This window comes from Python bivittatus, unplaced genomic scaffold, assembly GCF_059951505.1.
Source record: "Python bivittatus isolate LINGU-HERP-01145 unplaced genomic scaffold, Pbiv_v1 ctg000120_np1212, whole genome shotgun sequence".
In the NCBI taxonomy this organism is placed as follows: domain Eukaryota; kingdom Metazoa; phylum Chordata; class Lepidosauria; order Squamata; family Pythonidae; genus Python; species Python bivittatus.
Window position 1 is genome coordinate 7973497 of NW_028277037.1, and position 18759 is coordinate 7992255.

The following is an 18759-nucleotide window of genomic DNA, read 5'->3' on the forward strand; positions in this document are numbered from 1 at the left end:
CACACCCTTCCGGAAATGCTCCGAACTCAGCCGATTCTTCAGCTTGCGAGCTAAGATGGCGGCGGCTGTAACTGCGGCTTGCCGAGCGGGCCGGCGGCTTCTCTGGGCCCGGCCGGGACACCTCGGCGCGCGGTGCTCAACCCCGGGACAGCGGGTACGTGACGATTCGCACGTGACGGGCAATGAACGGCCGGCTGGACCGTCTCGGCCTCCCTCCGCCGCTGCCGGCCGCATCAGGGACTGAGGCTTCCTGTGTGGCGCACTGCACTTTGGGAGATGTAGTCTCCTGGTGGGGATCGTGGCACAATGAGAAGGCCTGGGCTGTAGAATTCTGAAAGACCGCTAGATGGCAGCGATAGCGTGGTGCCATCTAGCGGTTGCCTGGGGCTTTGCAGTCCAGTTCTGGCAACCCCGTATAACGGCGGGCGTCTTTTCCTTTTTCCCCCCCCGTGGGGAGCGAAGAGGAGTTGGGTTTCCTGCGCTTTGTTTAGCGTTTGTTAAGGATCAAATCGGAATTCTCTGTCGGATTGCTCCGAAATCCAGCCTTATCTCTGTTATTGCCAGGGCTGCTCACGGAATAGAATAGAAATAGAAAGTACAGATAAAATAGATAAGTACTGTACAGATAAAAGTTGTGGTCAGGCTTAATGCGCGAAGCTGTTCCTTGTGGTTTGTCCACTGTGGTTTCTAGATTAGAGCATTTTGCAAACTCGATCATTTGTTTCTTCAGTAAACCATGGATTAGCATATTAGCTGGTTTGGCACCTGTTTTAAGCCAGGTTGCTAGAGAATTAGCTGCTACTTTCAGAACATAGTGTGTAACTTTGAATCAGACTTAAGAACAGATGCCTCTTTCGGGGAATTAGTCACAGTTGAAGATGGTGATGTTTTAGAGAGGTTTTAGCTTATCAACTAGAGAACAAGGACTTCTTTTTTCCTTGATTGTCTATAAACTACTCTAGAACTTTTAAACCTTTTTTTTGGTGTGCCTTCGAGTCAATCTTGACTCCTGGTGACTACCTGGACAAGTCCTTGCAGTTTTCTTGGCAAGATTTCAGAAGTGGGTTGCCATTGCCTCCTTCCTAGGGCTGAGAGAGAGTGACTGGCCCGAGGTCACTAGAACTCCCGGTCTCCCGGTTTCTAGCCTGATGCCTTAACCACTAGATCAAATTGGGTCTCCCTAGAACTTTTGGCAAGGTTAAAATGTGGCATAAAACGTGTTGAATAAATAAAAAGCCTTTATAACACAAGCTTGCCAGGGACTCCATTTTCAATTTTCAGGGTGTATGAAAAAATGTAATAGCGATGAAGCGAAGAATTGAATGTTGAGTTAAAAGAGAGCATTAGAAATGAAAGCTTTAGAGCATAAGCATTCAGAATAAAGTCTTTTTTTCTCAACATGCAATTATCTTCATTGGTTGTGTTTTATGATAAGCTACAATATGTCAAAAAATCAACTAATTGTGGTTTAAGAAAATTACATGATGGCTTAACATGATACAGAAACACATCCAGTGATTGGTTCACACATCACATTAAAACATGAGTCATTGCTCATTATTCTTACTGGGTGAGTGTCAGGAGACCTCAGAAGGGTCCTTGCGCATGTACTAGTATACAAATGTATGCCAACGGTGTCATCATGTGAAGGAGCTCTTTGCATCTTGATAGGTCCATAGTTACACCACCAAATGCATGGCTTTTGGAGAAGCCAGCTCCCCCCATCAGATACGCTGGGAAGATGTCCTCTTCCCTAAAGTGAAGACTCAGTTGCGTTTTCCTCTATAGAAACTTTCTGCATGGCACTTATAAAAATAATGTGGGCACAGAATTGGAGTCCACGTAGTATTTGCTGTCACAAAACAAATAACTGAAACTTTAATTTCTCTTAGATAAACTTCTAATAAATATTTTTATCATACTGCTCACAAGATACTTTTTTTAATAGGCTCTCCATCTTGGGAGAACCAGATACAGAGCTACCAAGGTAGCACCCCAAATTGTCTTGAATGTTCCTGAAACAAAAATATCGACTCTGGAAAATGGCCTGAGAGTAGCTTCTGAAGATTCTGGACTTACAACATGTACAGTAAGTAACCCTTGTCAGTGAAGAGCTGTCCTTTCTGAGATACACAGAATCTCCATATGCGACTGATCTGTCACTAGAATGTTCTGCTTTTCTTCGGAAATTTCCTGCTCCATCCACCCCCCCCCAGCACATTCCAGGAGTGACTGTGCTCTTACATCAGTGGATTTGGGTCCAGACTCTATCTGGAACATCATGAACCACTTCTTGCCCTCGACAGTTCATTTCCACCTCTGGAATGTTGGAATGAGAAACGCTTAAAGAAAAACAGAAAGTTTGGGAGCTAGATCACTCCTATGCAGCCCATTTTGCCCAAGGTTATCTTTCTCCAGATTTTTAATCCTTGGAATAATGCTAATAATTAAAAAAAAAAAAGCAAGCCTTAAATTGTGCTGCATTTGAAATAGTAGTAAGTACGTTTTGGTTTATTTTATTTTGCTTAAGTATATGGTATTTATGCCACAGCGAACCCAGGTTTCATAAATCAAGTCACATAATGAAAATAAACAAGGCAGGGCAAGATATAAACATATGCTTTCATAAGATTATCTTTGCAAGCACTGGTGTGAATAAATCTTTCCATAGAAAGAGATGCAAACATGGTAAAACTAGTTGTAACTTGTAACATACTTGAAATAGTCAGCTTGGAGTTTTATATCTGCTGTAAAAATGAAACGTAAGATGTTTTGACAAATGGGGAAGAAAAACCACCTTAATTTCTTGACTACTGCTGGACTTGGTTAGTACAGTATTTGTTGATTTATTGTTTGCTCAGCCATAGAGTTTTTTTTTTGTCTGCGCTCAGTCATTGCTGACCCTGCAGTGACTGCTTTGGACGAGTCCTTGCAGTTTTCAAGGCAACTGTTTTCGGAAGTGGTTTGCCAGAGCCTCCTTCCTAGGGCAGAGCCCAGCTGGCGAGCGCAGGAGGCGGGGTTTCCGTTGCTTCGCGCCCTTTTTCGGGCGCGCGCGGTTTTTTGTGCTTACCGGCAACTGCTCCCAACTCCTTTTTTGCAAGGCGCCGCCAGCATTTTTCCTCCCACCGGAGTGAGAGTCCCCATTTATCTACTCACGTGAGTTTTCGAACTGTTGGGTTGACAGGAACTGGGGAGGAAACAGGAGCTCACCCTGTTTAACACGAAGGCTGGACTCGAACCGCCGAAGCGTCAGCCATTTCTGGCCGGCAACTATCGGCGTCATTAAGCCGCTGCGCCACCGCGTCCCCTAGCCATAGAGTACAGGGCTACAGATTAAGAAGATGCTTGCTTGATAGATCAGAAATGTAGAGCAATAAGTGGAACATCTGATAAATGGATCTGAGCACTCAAAAGGGGTCTAAGAGGGCACTAAAAAGTTACACTTCTCTGACTGTTCCTCCATGTTCCAGCTCCTAAAAGCCAAACTTGTCATATTAAAGCTTCAACCATTTAAGCAAAAAATCAGTATTTGGTTTCCTCAGCAAGTTAGAAGCTGTATTTTATTGTTTAGTAAAACAATGTGTTTTGAATAAGGTGGGACTTTGGATTGATGCTGGAAGCCGATACGAGAATGAGAAAAACAATGGGACAGCTCACTTCCTGGAGCATATGGCTTTTAAGGCAAGTTCTTAAAATATGTTTCTTTTATTGGTTTTGAAAGGATGGAATTGGACCAACTCAGAGATTGTATAGTTGTTACTTGTAGATATTCTACAAAAATTATTTGGTTCTACTCCACTGCAGTTGCCATCAGCAGCCAATGGGCTGGAAAAGGTTGTTTTCCGGCCTCATTGCTGATCACTGTTTTATTATTTTACTGTTTGGATTTCAACATATGCCTTATTCAGTTCCGTGTGTTTTTAACTTATTTTAACTGCTCTGTCTGCATTAAAAAAAAATAAAATGGCTATAAAAAGGACCAAATATTGGTTTTGAAATATTCATTTGTGTTTAATTCAGTAACAAAACCTAATACCTAGGTTCAGGTTAGGGATAAAAGCCATCCCCAAGCTCCAACTAGAATTTTAGTTTAGAATTTTTTCCAACTATGAGAGCTGGTTTATGTGTAAAATAATGCTGAAGAATTCTTAGTGGTTTTGAAAACGGCATCAAGACTTAGAGAATAATAGGAAGTTCACAATTATGAAGCTGTGGAAATCCTCCTTATGTTTTCTCTGTGAGATCCTTGCGCCCAGCAAAATCTACTGCCTGTGTGATCCCCACGCTTTGTAAACTGAGTAGGTGCAACCCGAGGCCCAGAACTTCATGCCTCCCTCAAAACATCCAGAATCTCTTTAAATCTTACCACTCTTTGTAATTTGTAATGTAGGAGAAGGCCATTCAATGAATAGGGAGTAACGACTGAATTAAATTTAACGAAATGTAAATGAAAATCGTGCCTATTTCTCATCTTTGCCCTGCTGGCTTCTTTGATGGGGCCTGGCCTTTATTGGCAGCTCATAGAGAATCATTAAGGGTGGCAGAGATGTTTACTTTTCCTGGGCCAAGGGCGTCATTAAGCATTTGCATGGCTTGCCAAGGATTGGAGCCAGGAAAGTAACTCAGATTTCACTTCATATATATTTAGATGCAATTAAAATGAGGTGCAGATGTAATTCTAATCATGTATTTAGTAACTTTTCCCTATCATGTTAAGAATTCCAACTCAAGTACAATGTTTGGACGTCTCTAGGGACTGGACCCAAGGCATTTGAAGCCCACACTAAGTCCAGAGGTCCAGTAGTACACCTCTATTTTGTAGTAGTATACAAGGCACAACCTGCTTTGTGTATTACAGGTGCTGTGCTATCTTCCGCTTGAGGTATGAGCCAGGGAAGCAAATTTACTGAACCAAACTGATAACCCATTGCATTCTCCTGAGAAAAAGCTGACCTTTCTAGAAAATGTGGTTATGAGAAATAACAAAAGGTGGAATAGAGATTACTGTTGATCTGTTGTATCCCAGACCTTAAAAGCATGAGAAGGGAGTGGCATCACCCAGGCTGAGTCATTCATCGTGTAGCAGACTTGGATGAAATGTCTCTTGAGCTTACCTGTTTTGGTGAAGAGGTTTCATTAGGGATTTGTACACATTCATTTTTCCTTGTTACAAAGAATGTTTCTGTTTGGAGCCTGCTCTTTAGGCTGGAAAAATACAATTTTGCTATATTATGTAATCTACAGTACTGCAGTGAGTAAAGCAACCTTTCCCCCGTTGAGTAAAAGCTGTTCAAACAAGAAAAGTCTCCAGAGGTTCCAGGAAATACTTACACTTGCCTTAAGAGGAAGAGAGCTGATAGACAACCATTTTCAACTACATATCAAATATGTTTCTTTGGAGGCCTTATGCTTAAGAGAGATTACTTACTTTACATGTTGAATTAGAGCTTCTTTCTGACATTCTGTGGAATCTCTTAAGTACCCTGATTCTGACTGATTTCAACTTGTTGAGGACATACAACATTGCTTGCCTTCAATGTATATTGACTATGTTGGGCTGACCCAGATGTTGCCTACCACATTTTACCTGGAAATTCACCCTGGAGGTCTTCTTCGATGGGCTCATTTTAAGGTTTCTGTGTTGTCTGAATGTACCCCAATGACTTCTTCCAACTTGAAGAAGCCAGAAAGGAAAACTCAGATAATGGCTTTCATCGTGTTAAGAGTGTGCCAGCATTGCTGGAACAATATTATTTTTTTAATTTGGCTATCTAAATGCTTAATTTTTTTAATCAGATGCAGCTATCAACTTCTTATTAAGATATCAGTGTCCTATACCAGAATAAATAATATGTTGCCCACAGTCCCTCTCTTAGTATGCGCCTCCAACCCACTTCCCTTTTGGTTCAACAATATTTTGAAAATGTGACCCGATATGTTGCAAAGCCGAAGGCTGGCCTCTGGCATTGTTTTTATTTTATTTTACAAGAATCCTTGTGGGCCACGTGGAGGCCCAATGGAGATTCTTAAAAATTAAAAGTGGTGGGCTGCCTATGTTGAATGTCCACCCACCTTTCCAGGAAATAAGACACAATAGGTTGGTAGTTAGGGACGTCTGCCTGGTATAGTCAGAAAAGTCAAGATGGCAGCCGCGACTGCATTACACCTAAAAAACAGGCGGAGCTTTAAGGGCACCATCATGGCTTCCATCTTAACTTTTTTTACTACACCATGGGACCGTCCCTGGTAGTTAGCATCCTGCAAAGTTAAAATGTGCATCAAGGAAACAGTTTCAGCACTTTGTTCACTGGCAAATGGATATTTTGTGATTGGCCCTATTCCGTTTTAGCATTTTGTTTGCGGGCCCGTAAGGTGCTGTCGAAATTCCCAACTCCCCAAATCATCTGTTTTATGTATTACCTGATCCATTGCTTTTGCTACCCGAAAACAGGTCATCTGCCAGAATTTTATGACGAACCGGACAGTTTCCAGAGTACTTTGAAACCACTGATGACGAACACGCGTGTTGCATTTGTCTAAGATGAAGACCCAGGAAATAATGTCACAGGGCTCTTTTCTTTTTTGATTGCCTCTCCAGCTGAAGTAATTGCAGATCCTTAAATTGCAGGGAACCAAGAAGAGATCTCAGCTGGATCTGGAGCTAGAGATTGAGAACATGGGCGCTCACCTGAACGCTTACACCTCGAGAGAACAAACCGTGTATTATGCAAAAGCTTTCTCGAAAGACCTGCCGACAGGTGACTGTGTACTCTGAAAATCTTTTTTTCCAAAAAGAATGTCCTAGATACGTGATTACCACGTGCCCCTTGGCAAAAGACATATTAAATATTAAAAACATGTGACTCTGTCCTGGCCTTGCGTTCTTTGGCATATTCTTCCATACTGTCTTCAAAGGCGAACTAGTAGCGTCAGTGGGCGGAGCCAAGGGGGAGGCAGAATGACCAAAGCAGAGTCACATACAGGCCACGCCCCTTTTGTCCATTCTGACAAAAGCAGGATGTTCCTGAAGATGCTCATATCTTCATATAAAGTTGTGCCCTCCCAACTTGATTAACCTATTTATAAATACGTCCTTCTGGCCTTATTAATTGGGATCAGATGCAATGTTTTCCTTTAGTCCCCAGTCTGATTTCGAATCGCTGTCCTAAATCTGCCAGCTGCATTGAGACGTAATGTTAAATCCATTTAAAATCAGAAGAATAAGCTTAGCCCGTTTCTCAAAATCGATGAACTTATTAAATTTGGACAGGTTTTAGAAAAAGTATAAAAAGAGTGCTTTGCTGCTTTTCCCTGCTCATGTATATTATGGGTGCAGTACGTGCCTAATAGTCCTCCAATTAAGAAATTAAAGTCCAGTTAGAAAGCTTATCAGAATTAAACGGAGTTCTTTTGCGTTTTGTAACAATATAGTCATTCTGTCTTTCTTTGGACTTCAGCGGTGGAAATTCTTGCTGACATCATCCAGAACAGCACCCTGGGGGAGGCCGAGATCGAGCGGGAGCGAGGCGTGATCCTTCGAGAAATGCAGGAAGTTGAGACCAACTTACAGGAAGTGGTCTTTGATTATCTTCATGCCACAGCTTACCAAAATACAGCACTGGGACGGACTATTTTAGGACCCACTGATAACATTAAGTAGGTCTCACTGTCTCCGCTCCTGTTCCTTTAAGTTGCAGATTGACAACCAGCAGTCTGCAGGATCCTATATGGGGCTTTTGCAGAGCCCCCAGAATCCCCCAGGGGGAAATCAAAGAAAATAATTGGATAAAACACCATGTTTGAGCCTTTCTGGACAATTTACTTTTGCATATGAGAAGTGCATTTGTTGTGCATTTGATTTTTTTAAGTACTGCTTAAAAAAAAAAACTGCCTTGATTTTCAAAGACATGATGCTATACTTCTAGATTAAAAATAATTTCTATCTTTTTATTGGATGCTGCTTGTGCCATAATAAATGACAGACAGTATTAACCCTTGCAAGCCTCCTTAATGATAGTTTTGTAGTTCTTCAACAGGTTTATATGTTCAGTAATTTGGGCCTATCCTATACAGAATAGGACTTGAGTGCAACTCCTTATCTCTGCCCAGAGAAGAGGCAGCCTTGCCAACCTTGGCTGAACTCAAAAAGCTAAGCAGAGTCAGACATGGTTGATACTTGGATGGGCAACCACAAGGAAATCCTTGGCACCATAGGCTAGACTGGGAAATTAACTATCCTCCAGAGACAAAGATGAATCATTTCCATATTTTTGCTAAGAAAATGACTTGGATATATCCAAGAGGTCATCAGGAGTCAAGCTTGAAGGAAGCTACTTTTATAACATGGACTTATTTGTAACTTTAAAATACGAAGTCTAAAAACTCAGGGGCAAGGGCTGCATGAGTTGATCAAATGGCCTGGTCAGCACTGGCAAAGGCATCTTAGGTGCAGATGAAATAGTCTGCCTTTTGGCTAAGTGAAAATGGAGCCAATCGCTTTGATTGGGGTTTACAGGTTTGCAGTGTATTTTATAATAGAGATGCCTTACTCTTTACCCTTCTGTTAAATGGTATATGCATAATGATCCCAAAGCTAGAGCCAGTGGACGGGCCTCTTCGTTTTGCAGTAGATGGCGAGCCTTCTGTCGGAGAGGTGGAACCAAATTCCTTGCGGCTACTCCTTTTCGGAGCATACAATGCTGCACTTAGTCCATTGTAGGTTCAGGCAAGCTGTTCATAATTGGTACGGCATTTTTGCCCCTTTTTTCGCTGGGTAATATTTTTTATCCCTTGATTTCACTCATCTTTTAGGTCCATTAACCGCAATGATTTGGTGGAATATATAACAACGCATTATAAAGGACCCAGAATTGTCCTCGCAGCTGCCGGAGGTCAGTGTGATACAATGCTGTTTATGCGTGTGATTTATTTTAGGTAAGGGAAACGTAAGGCTTTCCCTGCTGCTTAGGGCCATGTCAGTCTTTTGATAGTGCCAAAGTCCAGTACTTTGGGGCTGTTAGCCCTAAGCAGGGGACAAGAATGAAATACAGGCGATAGGTTCTAAAGAAACAAAAGGCAATGTATAAAGACCGTATGGAGTTATTATGTTCCCTTTTATTCAACATAGAGAGGGACAAAAATGCAGGTTTTCCAAACGTGATTTCTGTAACACTGGTGCGTTGCATGATCTTGATTTTTTATAAAAATATTTATTTATTTAATTCCATTTTGGTGCAAGACCAGAAGAATTGGACCAGATAAAATAATTAAAGGTGAGCAGTGGTCAGCCAATTATTATAATTTTTACTTCTAAACTGAAAACTCTGAAAGCTTCTCTCTGCAATCTGTTTATATTGTTCTAAACTGTATGACTGTGATTTAGGAGTTGCCCATGAGGAATTGCTCGACTTGGCGAAATACCATTTTGGCAACTTGCCGTCCATTGAGAAGGAAGGCGCTTCGGTTTTGCCCCCTTGCCTGTTCACCGGCAGTGAAGTAAGTGGAGATTTTCTCTTCTCAGCTAGGCCTTAGACACAGCAGCCTAAAAAAATAATTGATGGCACAAGAAGACTCGATTAGCTGATATTCTAGCTTGACTGCAAAAACTGCTGAGAAGTTTGAGAGCACAGTAGCTATCAGCCTTTTTTTCAAAGCAGTTTGAGCAGTTGGTCTGCACTTGTGGCATTACTACTCAGTTTTCTGGGTTACTTTGATTATTTTTTTATAGATCATTTTCTGTTTTCTGTGAACTCCTACAATATTGTATCTTCAACTTTATTGGAAATTGACTGATTGATAGACTACATTCCATCAGGGAAGGTGTCAATTTTTAGCGGCCACATACAGGTAGTCCTTGTTTAACAACTGTTTGTTTAGCGAATGTTCAAAGTGAAGAAGGTGCTAAAAAATCTACTTACGACTGGTGCCCGAAGTTATGACCATCGCAGTGCCCCGCAGTCACGTGATCGCGGTCCGGGTGCTCGGCAACCAGCTTGCACTTACAACAGTTGCAGCATCCTGTGTCATGTGATTGCCATTTGTGACCTTTGCAGCTGGCTTCCGGCAAACAAAATCAATGGGGAACTGTGTGATTCACTTAACAACCGCATGATTTCCTTAACAACCATGTGATTCACTTAACGATCGCAGTGATTCGTTTAACAACCACAGCAAAAAAGGTTGTAAAATCGGGTCCAGTCACATGATTTGCTTAATGGCCGCATCACTTAGCGACCTAAATTCCAGTCCCAATTGTGGTCATTAAGTAAGGACTACCTGTACATAAATTTTCTCTAGAACAATCTGTCCCCATCTTGGTCCTTCAGGTCTTCCAAGTGCTGATTAGTGCTGTAATTGAGGTATTGGGGTTATTGGAATGAAAATGCAAGTTTTAATATTCATTAGATTGTGAAACTGAAAGTTTTGGGGGTGTCTGTTAAGTTAAATTCTCTGGGCCGTTTGTTCATCGTATACATTTCTCCTGATTGATCAGATCCGAGTGCGAGATGATAAAATGCCTTTAGCGCATCTCGCAATTGCTGTGGAAGCAGCTGGCTGGTGTCACCCAGATACCATTCCTCTGATGGTGGCAAACACACTCATTGGCAACTGGGACCGTTCTTTTGGTGGTGGAATGGTGAGTTGGCACTGAGCCACTGTGCAGTTTTAGAGAATTACTGCTTTATTGGTTGCATCTAGGGTGGCTTCTAGTAAAACGTAGCCTGGTTTAAGAAATACATTTTTATATATCTTGGAACTAAATTTATGGATTCCTTCTAAAGGTATTTTAAAACTCATCAGTGCTGGAGCCCAGTGTATCCTGATGCCGTGTACAATTCAATGAGGGAATGAGAAATACATATTTTTCAGAAATGGCAAAATCAGTCTTTAACTCTCAGTAGCAGTGATTTTTGTTCAGATTTATATCCATTGGTTTCTGGATTATTATTTCCATTTAAATCAAAGAGGACTTATACCAAAACCTGTTGGATCTTGCTGGACTCCAGTTACCATCATTCTTTACCATTGCCCTTCCGTCTCTGGTTGATGGGAGTTGAGAGAGCACCTTGAGAGCCACCCTAAGCTTGAAAGGGTAGACCACCCAGCGTCCATGGCTATCAGTGTATCCATGAGCACTGGACACTTTGCACACTCTATGATTTTAAGGTTGCTTTTCACTGTGTTCAATGGAAAGAATGTGGCAGCTTCTAACATTATTTCCAAGAAAGTCTTTGAGAGCCAGAGTCCATATAAGAATTCTTAGAAAATAAAAAAAGTGCATAGCTATAGCTCAGTTTCCTCTGCACTGCGCCCATATGACCCATGAAAAAAAGACAGCGGCAGGCAATTTGCGTGAGGATCCCCAATATGCTTTTAGATTTCTTACTTCTGCCTCTAGATCGCCTTACAAGTTTGGGATGGGATGGGATGGGATTCAATTTTTCTAAGCTAAGCGGCGTTGAAGCTTGCTTCCTTCCCTCTTTCAACAGAATCTGTCCAGTAAGCTTGCTCAAGCTGCGTGTCAAGGCAACCTTTGTCACAGCTTCCAATCTTTCAACACCTGTTACACGGATACTGGGCTGTGGGGCCTTTATATGGTTTGTGAAGGAACCACCATAGAGGACATGATGCACTTTGTTCAGAGGGAATGGTAAGGAGACTAACTTCGCTTGGAGGTGGAGCCAACAAGCCCCCGTGGAGTGATATTCCATGAGTAGATGACAAGAAATCATCCAGATGATTTGCTTATTTATGACACTGCAAGTCAAAAAGAGTGTTTTTAAATAATATTTCGGTGATAGCCAAGCAGAGGGAACTTTCTATCTCTTTCTAATACTGAGCTTACCTAAAGCACAAAACACTATAGAAATCACTCACTGCTTAGCAGTGGGCTTGCCATGGCATAAAATGCCAATGAGCGGATTAGAGGCTGGCTGAAGGTCACTAATCGTGGTTTTGTTAGCATCAAAAGCCACTTGCTTCTAAGTTGGTTTGGCTGTGTAGCTGTTTGCAGAACCCGGCTGTAATACAAGCTTTATTTCATGCCCTCTCTTAATGCCGCCTTCTGAATTATTTAATTATTCTGGGCAAATTACTGAATAGTCCAGGGGGAAAGTAAAACAGAAGAAAACAAAGCCCTACAAAGTAAAATGGTAGCTAAGATAGTCACTTATCATCTTTATCTTACAGGATACATCTGTGCACTAGTGTTACTGAAAGCGAAGTAGCGCGTGCAAAGAATCTCCTGAAGACCAACATGCTGTTACAACTAGATGGTATGATCTGTAAGTTGGTTTGTTTTTTCCTGTGTTTGTTTAATTAACATACATGCTAAGAATCTGTAATTTTAGGTTCCACTCCGATTTGTGAAGACATTGGACGACAGATGTTGTGCTACAATCGCCGAATCCCAATTCCTGAACTTGAAGCAAGAATTGAAGTAAGGAGCATGTGGGGGGCGTGCTCATAAATGTGTCCAACTGTGCCAATCTGTTAGCTGTAAATCTTTGCATGTGAGACTTTCTGCTGGCTGAAGGGAAATCTAAATTATCAGCATTTCTTAGTTTGCGCGGTGTGACACAATTGTAGTTTTCCTGCTGTAAAAGTCTGCCTTTCTTTCCTCTATAAAACTGAAGATCAGCTTGCTGGGGTGTACGATATAAACTGCACAATTAAACTTTGTTCAAAATGCATTTCTTAAGTGAACGCCTCCTATTTCAGGCAGTTGATGCTCAGACAATCAAGGATGTGTGTACGAAGTACATCTATAATAAGCGTCCTGCCGTTGCAGCTGTGGGTAAGTACTTAATTAATTAGTTAATTTAAAGAAGTTCCCTTCTTTAAAAATTTAGCAAGCTTTGATACCAAGTAGTAATCTTTCTTTTTCTCATCCCAGGGCCACTTGAACAGCTCCCTGATTATGACAGACTCTGTAGCAACATGCGTTGGCTTCGGGACTGAGCTCTCTTGGAGACTGAACAAGACCTTTGAGAGATTTGTGACAACAGTTAAACTTTCAAGACTGGGAGGGCGATCTCCCCCCCCCCCCGTCCACTGAATGACAGGCTCTTAAAAAAGTCACCCTGACACCGCTTGGCTTTTCCAGAACGGACACGCCTGCCCTCCCAATCTGTCAAATTGAACTGACAACGCAAACAGAGGCAGCCTCAGAGAGCTGCAGGACTGCCCGGGAAAAAAAATAAAATAAAGCATATTCCGTATTTGTATTTTTATTACAAAACAAAAACACACTAGGATTGTCACAGGGAATCTCATTTCTTCGTTTTAGCAGCATTCACTACTTGTTCTTGGGCAGCTTTCTTTGCTTTGACCATTTCAACAAGCTCCTAGAAAAAGAGAGAGGGAGAAAGTTTGTTCACTTCTATCTTTATCCGATACAGGCTCTTCAGCAGGTTATTTCCAGGAAACTGAAAGGATTACTTATCCTTAGCGACGCGCTACTACATAAGCACTGGAAGCAATTGGCAACATCCAGCATTTGCCACTGGCAGCTCTGAGGGGCATCCGTGGGGGGGGGGGGGTGTCACAAAATCTGCCGTGTTGGGGGAGAGCTTTGTGTGCAAGCGAAGCAGGGCATCCGCCACAGCCCTGTGCCCACCATCTTGCAGATTTTGGCCCAGACATCCCAGACTCAGCTACGCATCTCAAAAGCGTCACTCGAAATACCAGCCCTTCAAAGGCTAAACCAGCATCAAGAATTCGATGAGATTTTACTTCTCTCTTCCACGTTGCACAAATATTACAATTTAAGAAGGTTCTGATTCAAACTCTGTAGTGGAACTTCTACGATGTTATAGAAATTGCCAAGTAAACCCAGACTGCTAATCCATTCCTGCTTATTTTACAGTAAAGGAAGGACAGTTTGCTTTTCAACATAAGCTGAAACAAGTCTAGCTGCTAAAGACTTCGGTTCTTTTGGGGGGCGGGGAGGCTAGGGCTGGGAAAAGCAATGTACTTCCTCTATGAATTAAGCAAGTAATTGTCAACATTACTTCAAGGTAAGATGAATAAAGATAATAAAGGCTGGATTTACTATTTTGGGTAGCATTGCAAGGTAGTTTGCCAGTGACTAGTCTTAGCAAGATTAACTACCATTTTCTTTTTGTGTCTTTCCAACCCAACAGAATGCAGAAAAGAAATTATGTAGAAAGACTCAGGACTTCGTTTGTGAGCCATATAGCTCTCTGGAAATTGAGCAGAATGGGACCAATTTGATGTAGATGGAGAAGTCCACAAAAGAAAGGCTGAGTCTGAAAATGGGCTAGATCAGGCCAGGGCCGCAGAGAGAAAAAAAATCTAGAAAAATTCCCCAGTGCGTCCCTGTGGGAGTCTTGGGCAGTGGCTCGAATATTGCTGACTGTTTCCTTCTAAGGTTCCCTCTTCTTTCCTGGTCACATGACCCTGAGTGGAAATATTATTAAGAGGTTGAAAAGAACACCAGAAGCCATGCTCTGCAGGTTTCCCCTATTTTTTTAAATTTCTGACTGTATTTTATGTGACAGCGAAGACAGGTATCAAAAAGTACAAATATGAAAAACTGTAAACAGTCTTGGGTTCTGAGTTAATGCTGTTCTGAAGCTCCTTCAAGAGCTGAATTGTTAATGTTTAATTCTTAAAATTAAAAAAAACAAAATAGACATCTGTTTACTTTGTATCGCTTCATACAGTCTTTCTTAGATCGGCCTGGAACAGAAGCTGCGATTTTCTCCCACCTCTCAGGAGTATTCACTGGATATGTTTTTAGAGCTTGTTCTAAAAGTTTCTGCTCTTCTGTCGTCCATGGAGATGCATCTGTAAATGATACTGCTGAAAACAAATGAGAATGTACTGACAGCAAGAATTTCCTTGAAAAGATCTTCCTTCAAAATTCCCGTACCCCAAAGGGGTAGCCTTCCTCCACATCTAAGTGTGTTTCTTCTTTTCAGTAACAGTATTTTTAAAACAAACGAGTCATCTTCCAAAGATAGTTCCATCTTTATTTCCTAATCTAGCCTTCGTGAGTTTGAAGGAATCCCAATACTTCAGGCTATGCCGCAACAGAAACACTGGGGAAATGCTAAATATATCTCCTTAACACTGGACTCCATTGACATCAGGGCGGCCTGGCCTCTAGAGAACTGCCTGCCAGTGCATATCGGCACACCTAGAAATGTGGCCTTCAAAGAAATAGGACACCCAAGTAGAATATCCCAACAGACACCAAGAAGTTGTTCTCCATTTACCTTCAAAACGTTCTGATGGTGCAGCACTATCTGCTTGTGGTATTACTCCGTGCTCTTTCTTAAATTTATCAAAAGCTTTCTTATTGATGTCATCCTTTTGATGAGGATCTAACAACAAGGAGATATTAAGACAAAATCAGCTACTTAATGAAGTTGCAGCTAATAAAATCTGTTGATTCTTAACTTTTTGACTGATTTAGTCTGCCTCAAATGATTCAAGTCCGGTAATACACACTTGTTTTTTACTTGTAGATTGAATTATAGAAGGATTTTGCCCTTTAATAATGGCCCGATAAGTCTTCTCTCATGCAGATTCTTTTCAGGCTGTATAACTACGTTCACACATCTATCTAGTTTGCATGGCATAGTCAACCTGCAACATTTCTTGCAACTTGGGAATGGAAGCTGAGTGTATTTAAGTCAGGGTCCCTTGTTTTTTCCTACTCAAAGGCAAAAGGCTTGAACACATAGTTTAGACATCCACCAGTTCTCAAAAGAGGAGTCATTTCTGTTCATTTTGCTATGCTATCAACAACAACTGTTTAATTTGAGCTCAAGACTTTTTATTCTTCCCAAAGGCCATCAGATTACATTATTTTGATAAATCTATATCAATGGAGAAAGTACCTGAAATGATTTGGCCTCCATCGTGAGTAGCAGAAACACTATTTACTATATTTTCTCAGTGATAGCAGCTAAAATGTACTATACACATAGAGTACCAGATACCATGTTACAGTAAACCTCTATAACCCAGAGATTTTGTCTGGCACATTCAAATTCCATTAAACCAGAGATTTCACAGCCACTGGATGCACCAAAGTCTCTGCTTCTGGGCACGCATAAAATCTCATTTGGATTTAATGGAAATTCTGCTTTAACAACAACACCCCTTCATCCCACTTACTACATAAAATTAAGGAGTTACTGAATGAGAACAAGATACAACTTTCATGCAAGCATTCACATAAAATGTTCCTGTAATAGCAACCAGCATCCCAGCAGAGATCAAGTAAGAGAGAGGCAGTGGCTCTGAAGTTCCTTCACTCTGCTTCAGACTGAAGGAAAATGGGAATCTCCAGTGACAGCCAGATATAATTTTATGCTTGCAGAACAGACATTGAATTTATCAGTAAATAAAATGAAGGCATGCAGACCATCTTACAAAGATAACGATACCAAGTTTCTGGAGGCTCTTTGCTTTGTTGATAACATCTTTTGCTGTTCGTTTTATTCCCATTGTAGAGTGCAAATTCATGTAATTGGCAATAACTTCCCATCTATGAAAAAACAAAACACCCACAAGCTTTACAGAATTTTTGAAAGAAATTGCCAAAGGTCGCAATTAATTGCTGAGCTTTAATAAAAAGCAAAACATCTTTATAAAAATTTATATTTTTGCCCAAGAGTAAAGATCTTGCTGGATGTGTTAAAAAGGGCTTTGGGTCACATAAATGCTATCTTTTCCAAAATAAGAATTAACTCCCACGTGTATATTTTACATGGCTAGTGCAGTTTATCTGGAGGTTTTAGAGGGAAAAGATAGCTCTCTGTCCATTCTAGTCTAGCTAAAATTATGCTTTTGGGAAATGCTAAGACAGTAAAGTGGCTCTTGAACTAGGGAAGAGCTTGTCTGAGTCAATTATTCAGGCTAGTTTCTTGGTCCAGGCTCAAGCCTCACATCTGGCTGTGGTTTGGTAGCAGCTCTTCCTCCTGTCCTTCAAGGGCATTCCTTATTTCCTCCACATCCTTTCACTGCAGACAATGAGGTCTGATCTGTATTTACCAACTGTGATAGTGAGATCCTGGGTAACAAGGGCCACATCTTTCAGCTAGAAAAACCGACTACCCCGAGCATAAATCTGTTCTTCCAAGTATGAGACACCCTTTAAAAATGGAAATATTCAAACCATGTAAGCAAGTACCTCCTACCTGTTCTTCCTTTCAACGCTTTAGTGCAATGCTATTGCCGATAGATGGAATAATAATAAATATATGCTTACCTTGAATTTGTCCCAGCAGGAAAGAGATTTACTGCTTTAATTAGTAACTGTAGGTCATCTTCTGACCAGTTCTTGCTTCCACCAACACCTCCACTTGTTGACTTCTCAGAACTCTTTGTGGCTTGTCGCAATCGAGCTTCTGCTTCTTCTTTTTCTCTTCTTATCTGTTCATTTACTTGTTCTATCTACATGAATATAAACAAATATACCTCTCAACTGAATTACCAAAAACACAAAATACTTCCTCCAAGAATCACAGAGCTATTATGAGCCCTAAATTAATTTTGTTCCTATCATCGCTGTGGAAAAAGAAGCCAACACAGAAAACTGATAGAAAGTCAGAGAACTGTAAAATAATGATGAAAAGAAGTCTTAGAAATTTAATATAATGACTTTATCAAACATGAGGTAAAATTTTCCCAAATCAACACAAAATTAGAAATTTTAGATGATTCTATACTGGTAATTACTTGGTTTAGTATAGAGATATCCAAGGGCTTAATCTCTTATTTGCTCAGTACTATATAGTTTTTTGTAATCCGTTCCCCCTTGGGAACTACTTCCCCATTTCTGTAAAGGCCAGCATAAAAATAAGAACATTGTGCTGTGATTTATGCTCTGAATTGTGAGAATGTCTAGTAGTACCATGCTGAATGAAATCCACTAGCTGATATGGGGTACAATGGAAGACAGCCATTCACTTTAGTAGGACTTTAGTCCACCAAATCAGAAGGCGTCTACACAACACAAATATTCTGTTCTCTAGCATGAAAGGTATCCAGGTGGGACACAGCCAAGCCGTGTGACCTCCTAAATGGGCTAAGAGTATTATGAAGGAGGAAATATGTACTGTAGCACTTTCCCCACCTCTGCGCCTCAGTAGATGTGGGACTATCAAGTTGCGATGCTAGCCAAGAAAGCAGCAGCTCTACCGTTTTCTGTCATCTGTTGAGGTGGCTGCTTTGATAGAGTTCTGGGATTTTAGGAGGGAACGAAGTATGTGATGTTGCCCACACTACAGGCAAGACTGATATGGATCAATAATTTGGCATGGAAAAAGACCTAAGTATAGGTCCTGTCTTTTTGCCTGAAATGAGTTGTCTACTTGAAAAGAATCCCTACAAAAATTGATGAGGGATGCTTCTGCTGAACCAAGGGCTGCCTAATAACAGGACCTGCAGCCTCCAACTGGGGAAGTTCAAAACATGTTTCCTGGATGGCTTCAGCAACTGCTTCTTCTTTAATTATCCTGATCTGTTGTGCTTTCTGCTTTAGAGACTTATCAATACACACTTCCCTGTCTGTAACATATGGAGCAGAAGCAAGAGGAGAAAAAAAAAAAGGAGGAAAAAAGCATTAAAAAAAAACCCCTAATACAGTGATTTGTTAATATTACAAATTAAGGTGGGGGAGGAAAAAAGTACATTTCCTTGTGGGAAAAAAAAAAGACTTGAAGAAAGGTTCCAAAGGACAAAAAGGTTTTTTTTTTTGTATTTCCTCTAAGCAAGACAGCA

General features: G+C 41.0%; 2 protein-coding genes across 7 annotated transcripts in view; one reads left to right on the plus strand and one right to left on the minus strand.

Annotated features, from left to right (window-relative positions):
• PMPCB (peptidase, mitochondrial processing subunit beta) lies at nt 1–13220 on the plus strand. The gene is made up of 13 exons (XM_088134958.1): nt 1–154; nt 1949–2089; nt 3595–3681; nt 6629–6758; nt 7458–7656; nt 8812–8891; nt 9383–9495; nt 10493–10636; nt 11490–11650; nt 12190–12275; nt 12351–12439; nt 12721–12796; nt 12896–13220. Exons 1-13 carry the CDS (start codon nt 56–58, stop codon nt 12958–12960), a joined length of 1470 nt encoding a protein of 489 aa, XP_087991084.1. The 5' UTR covers nt 1–55; the 3' UTR covers nt 12961–13220.
• DNAJC2 (DnaJ heat shock protein family (Hsp40) member C2) overlaps nt 13214–18759 on the minus strand; it is a 19424-nt gene continuing 13878 nt past the window's right edge. Inside the window, exons 13-17 of one of the 6 annotated variants that reach the window (XM_088134954.1) lie at nt 17246–17430; nt 16422–16522; nt 15243–15350; nt 14669–14811; nt 13214–13346 (exon numbers count right to left, since the gene is read on the minus strand). In XM_088134954.1, the coding sequence (XP_087991080.1) occupies nt 13272–13346; nt 14669–14811; nt 15243–15350; nt 16422–16522; nt 17246–17430 (612 nt within the window). In that variant the 3' untranslated portion in view covers nt 13214–13271. Of the gene's footprint in view, nt 13347–14668; nt 14827–15242; nt 15351–16407; nt 16523–17245; nt 17431–18759 lie in introns of those variants that run through there. The other 5 variants (XM_088134953.1, XM_088134952.1, XM_088134957.1 and 2 more) reach the window with 5 other exon arrangements.

What these genes read in the sequence shown, in the direction of transcription:
- PMPCB (XM_088134958.1), top strand. Translation starts at nt 56, where the DNA reads ATGGCGGCGGCTGTAACTGCGGCTTGCCGAGCGGGCCGGCGGCTTCTC. An exon ending in GTTCTTTTGGTGGTGGAATG is followed by an intron (nt 10,637 to 11,489) that starts GTGAGTTGGCAC and finishes CTCTTTCAACAG; the next exon opens with AATCTGTCCAGTAAGCTTGC. An exon ending in TCCTGCCGTTGCAGCTGTGG is followed by an intron (nt 12,797 to 12,895) that starts GTAAGTACTTAA and finishes TTCTCATCCCAG; the next exon opens with GGCCACTTGAACAGCTCCCT.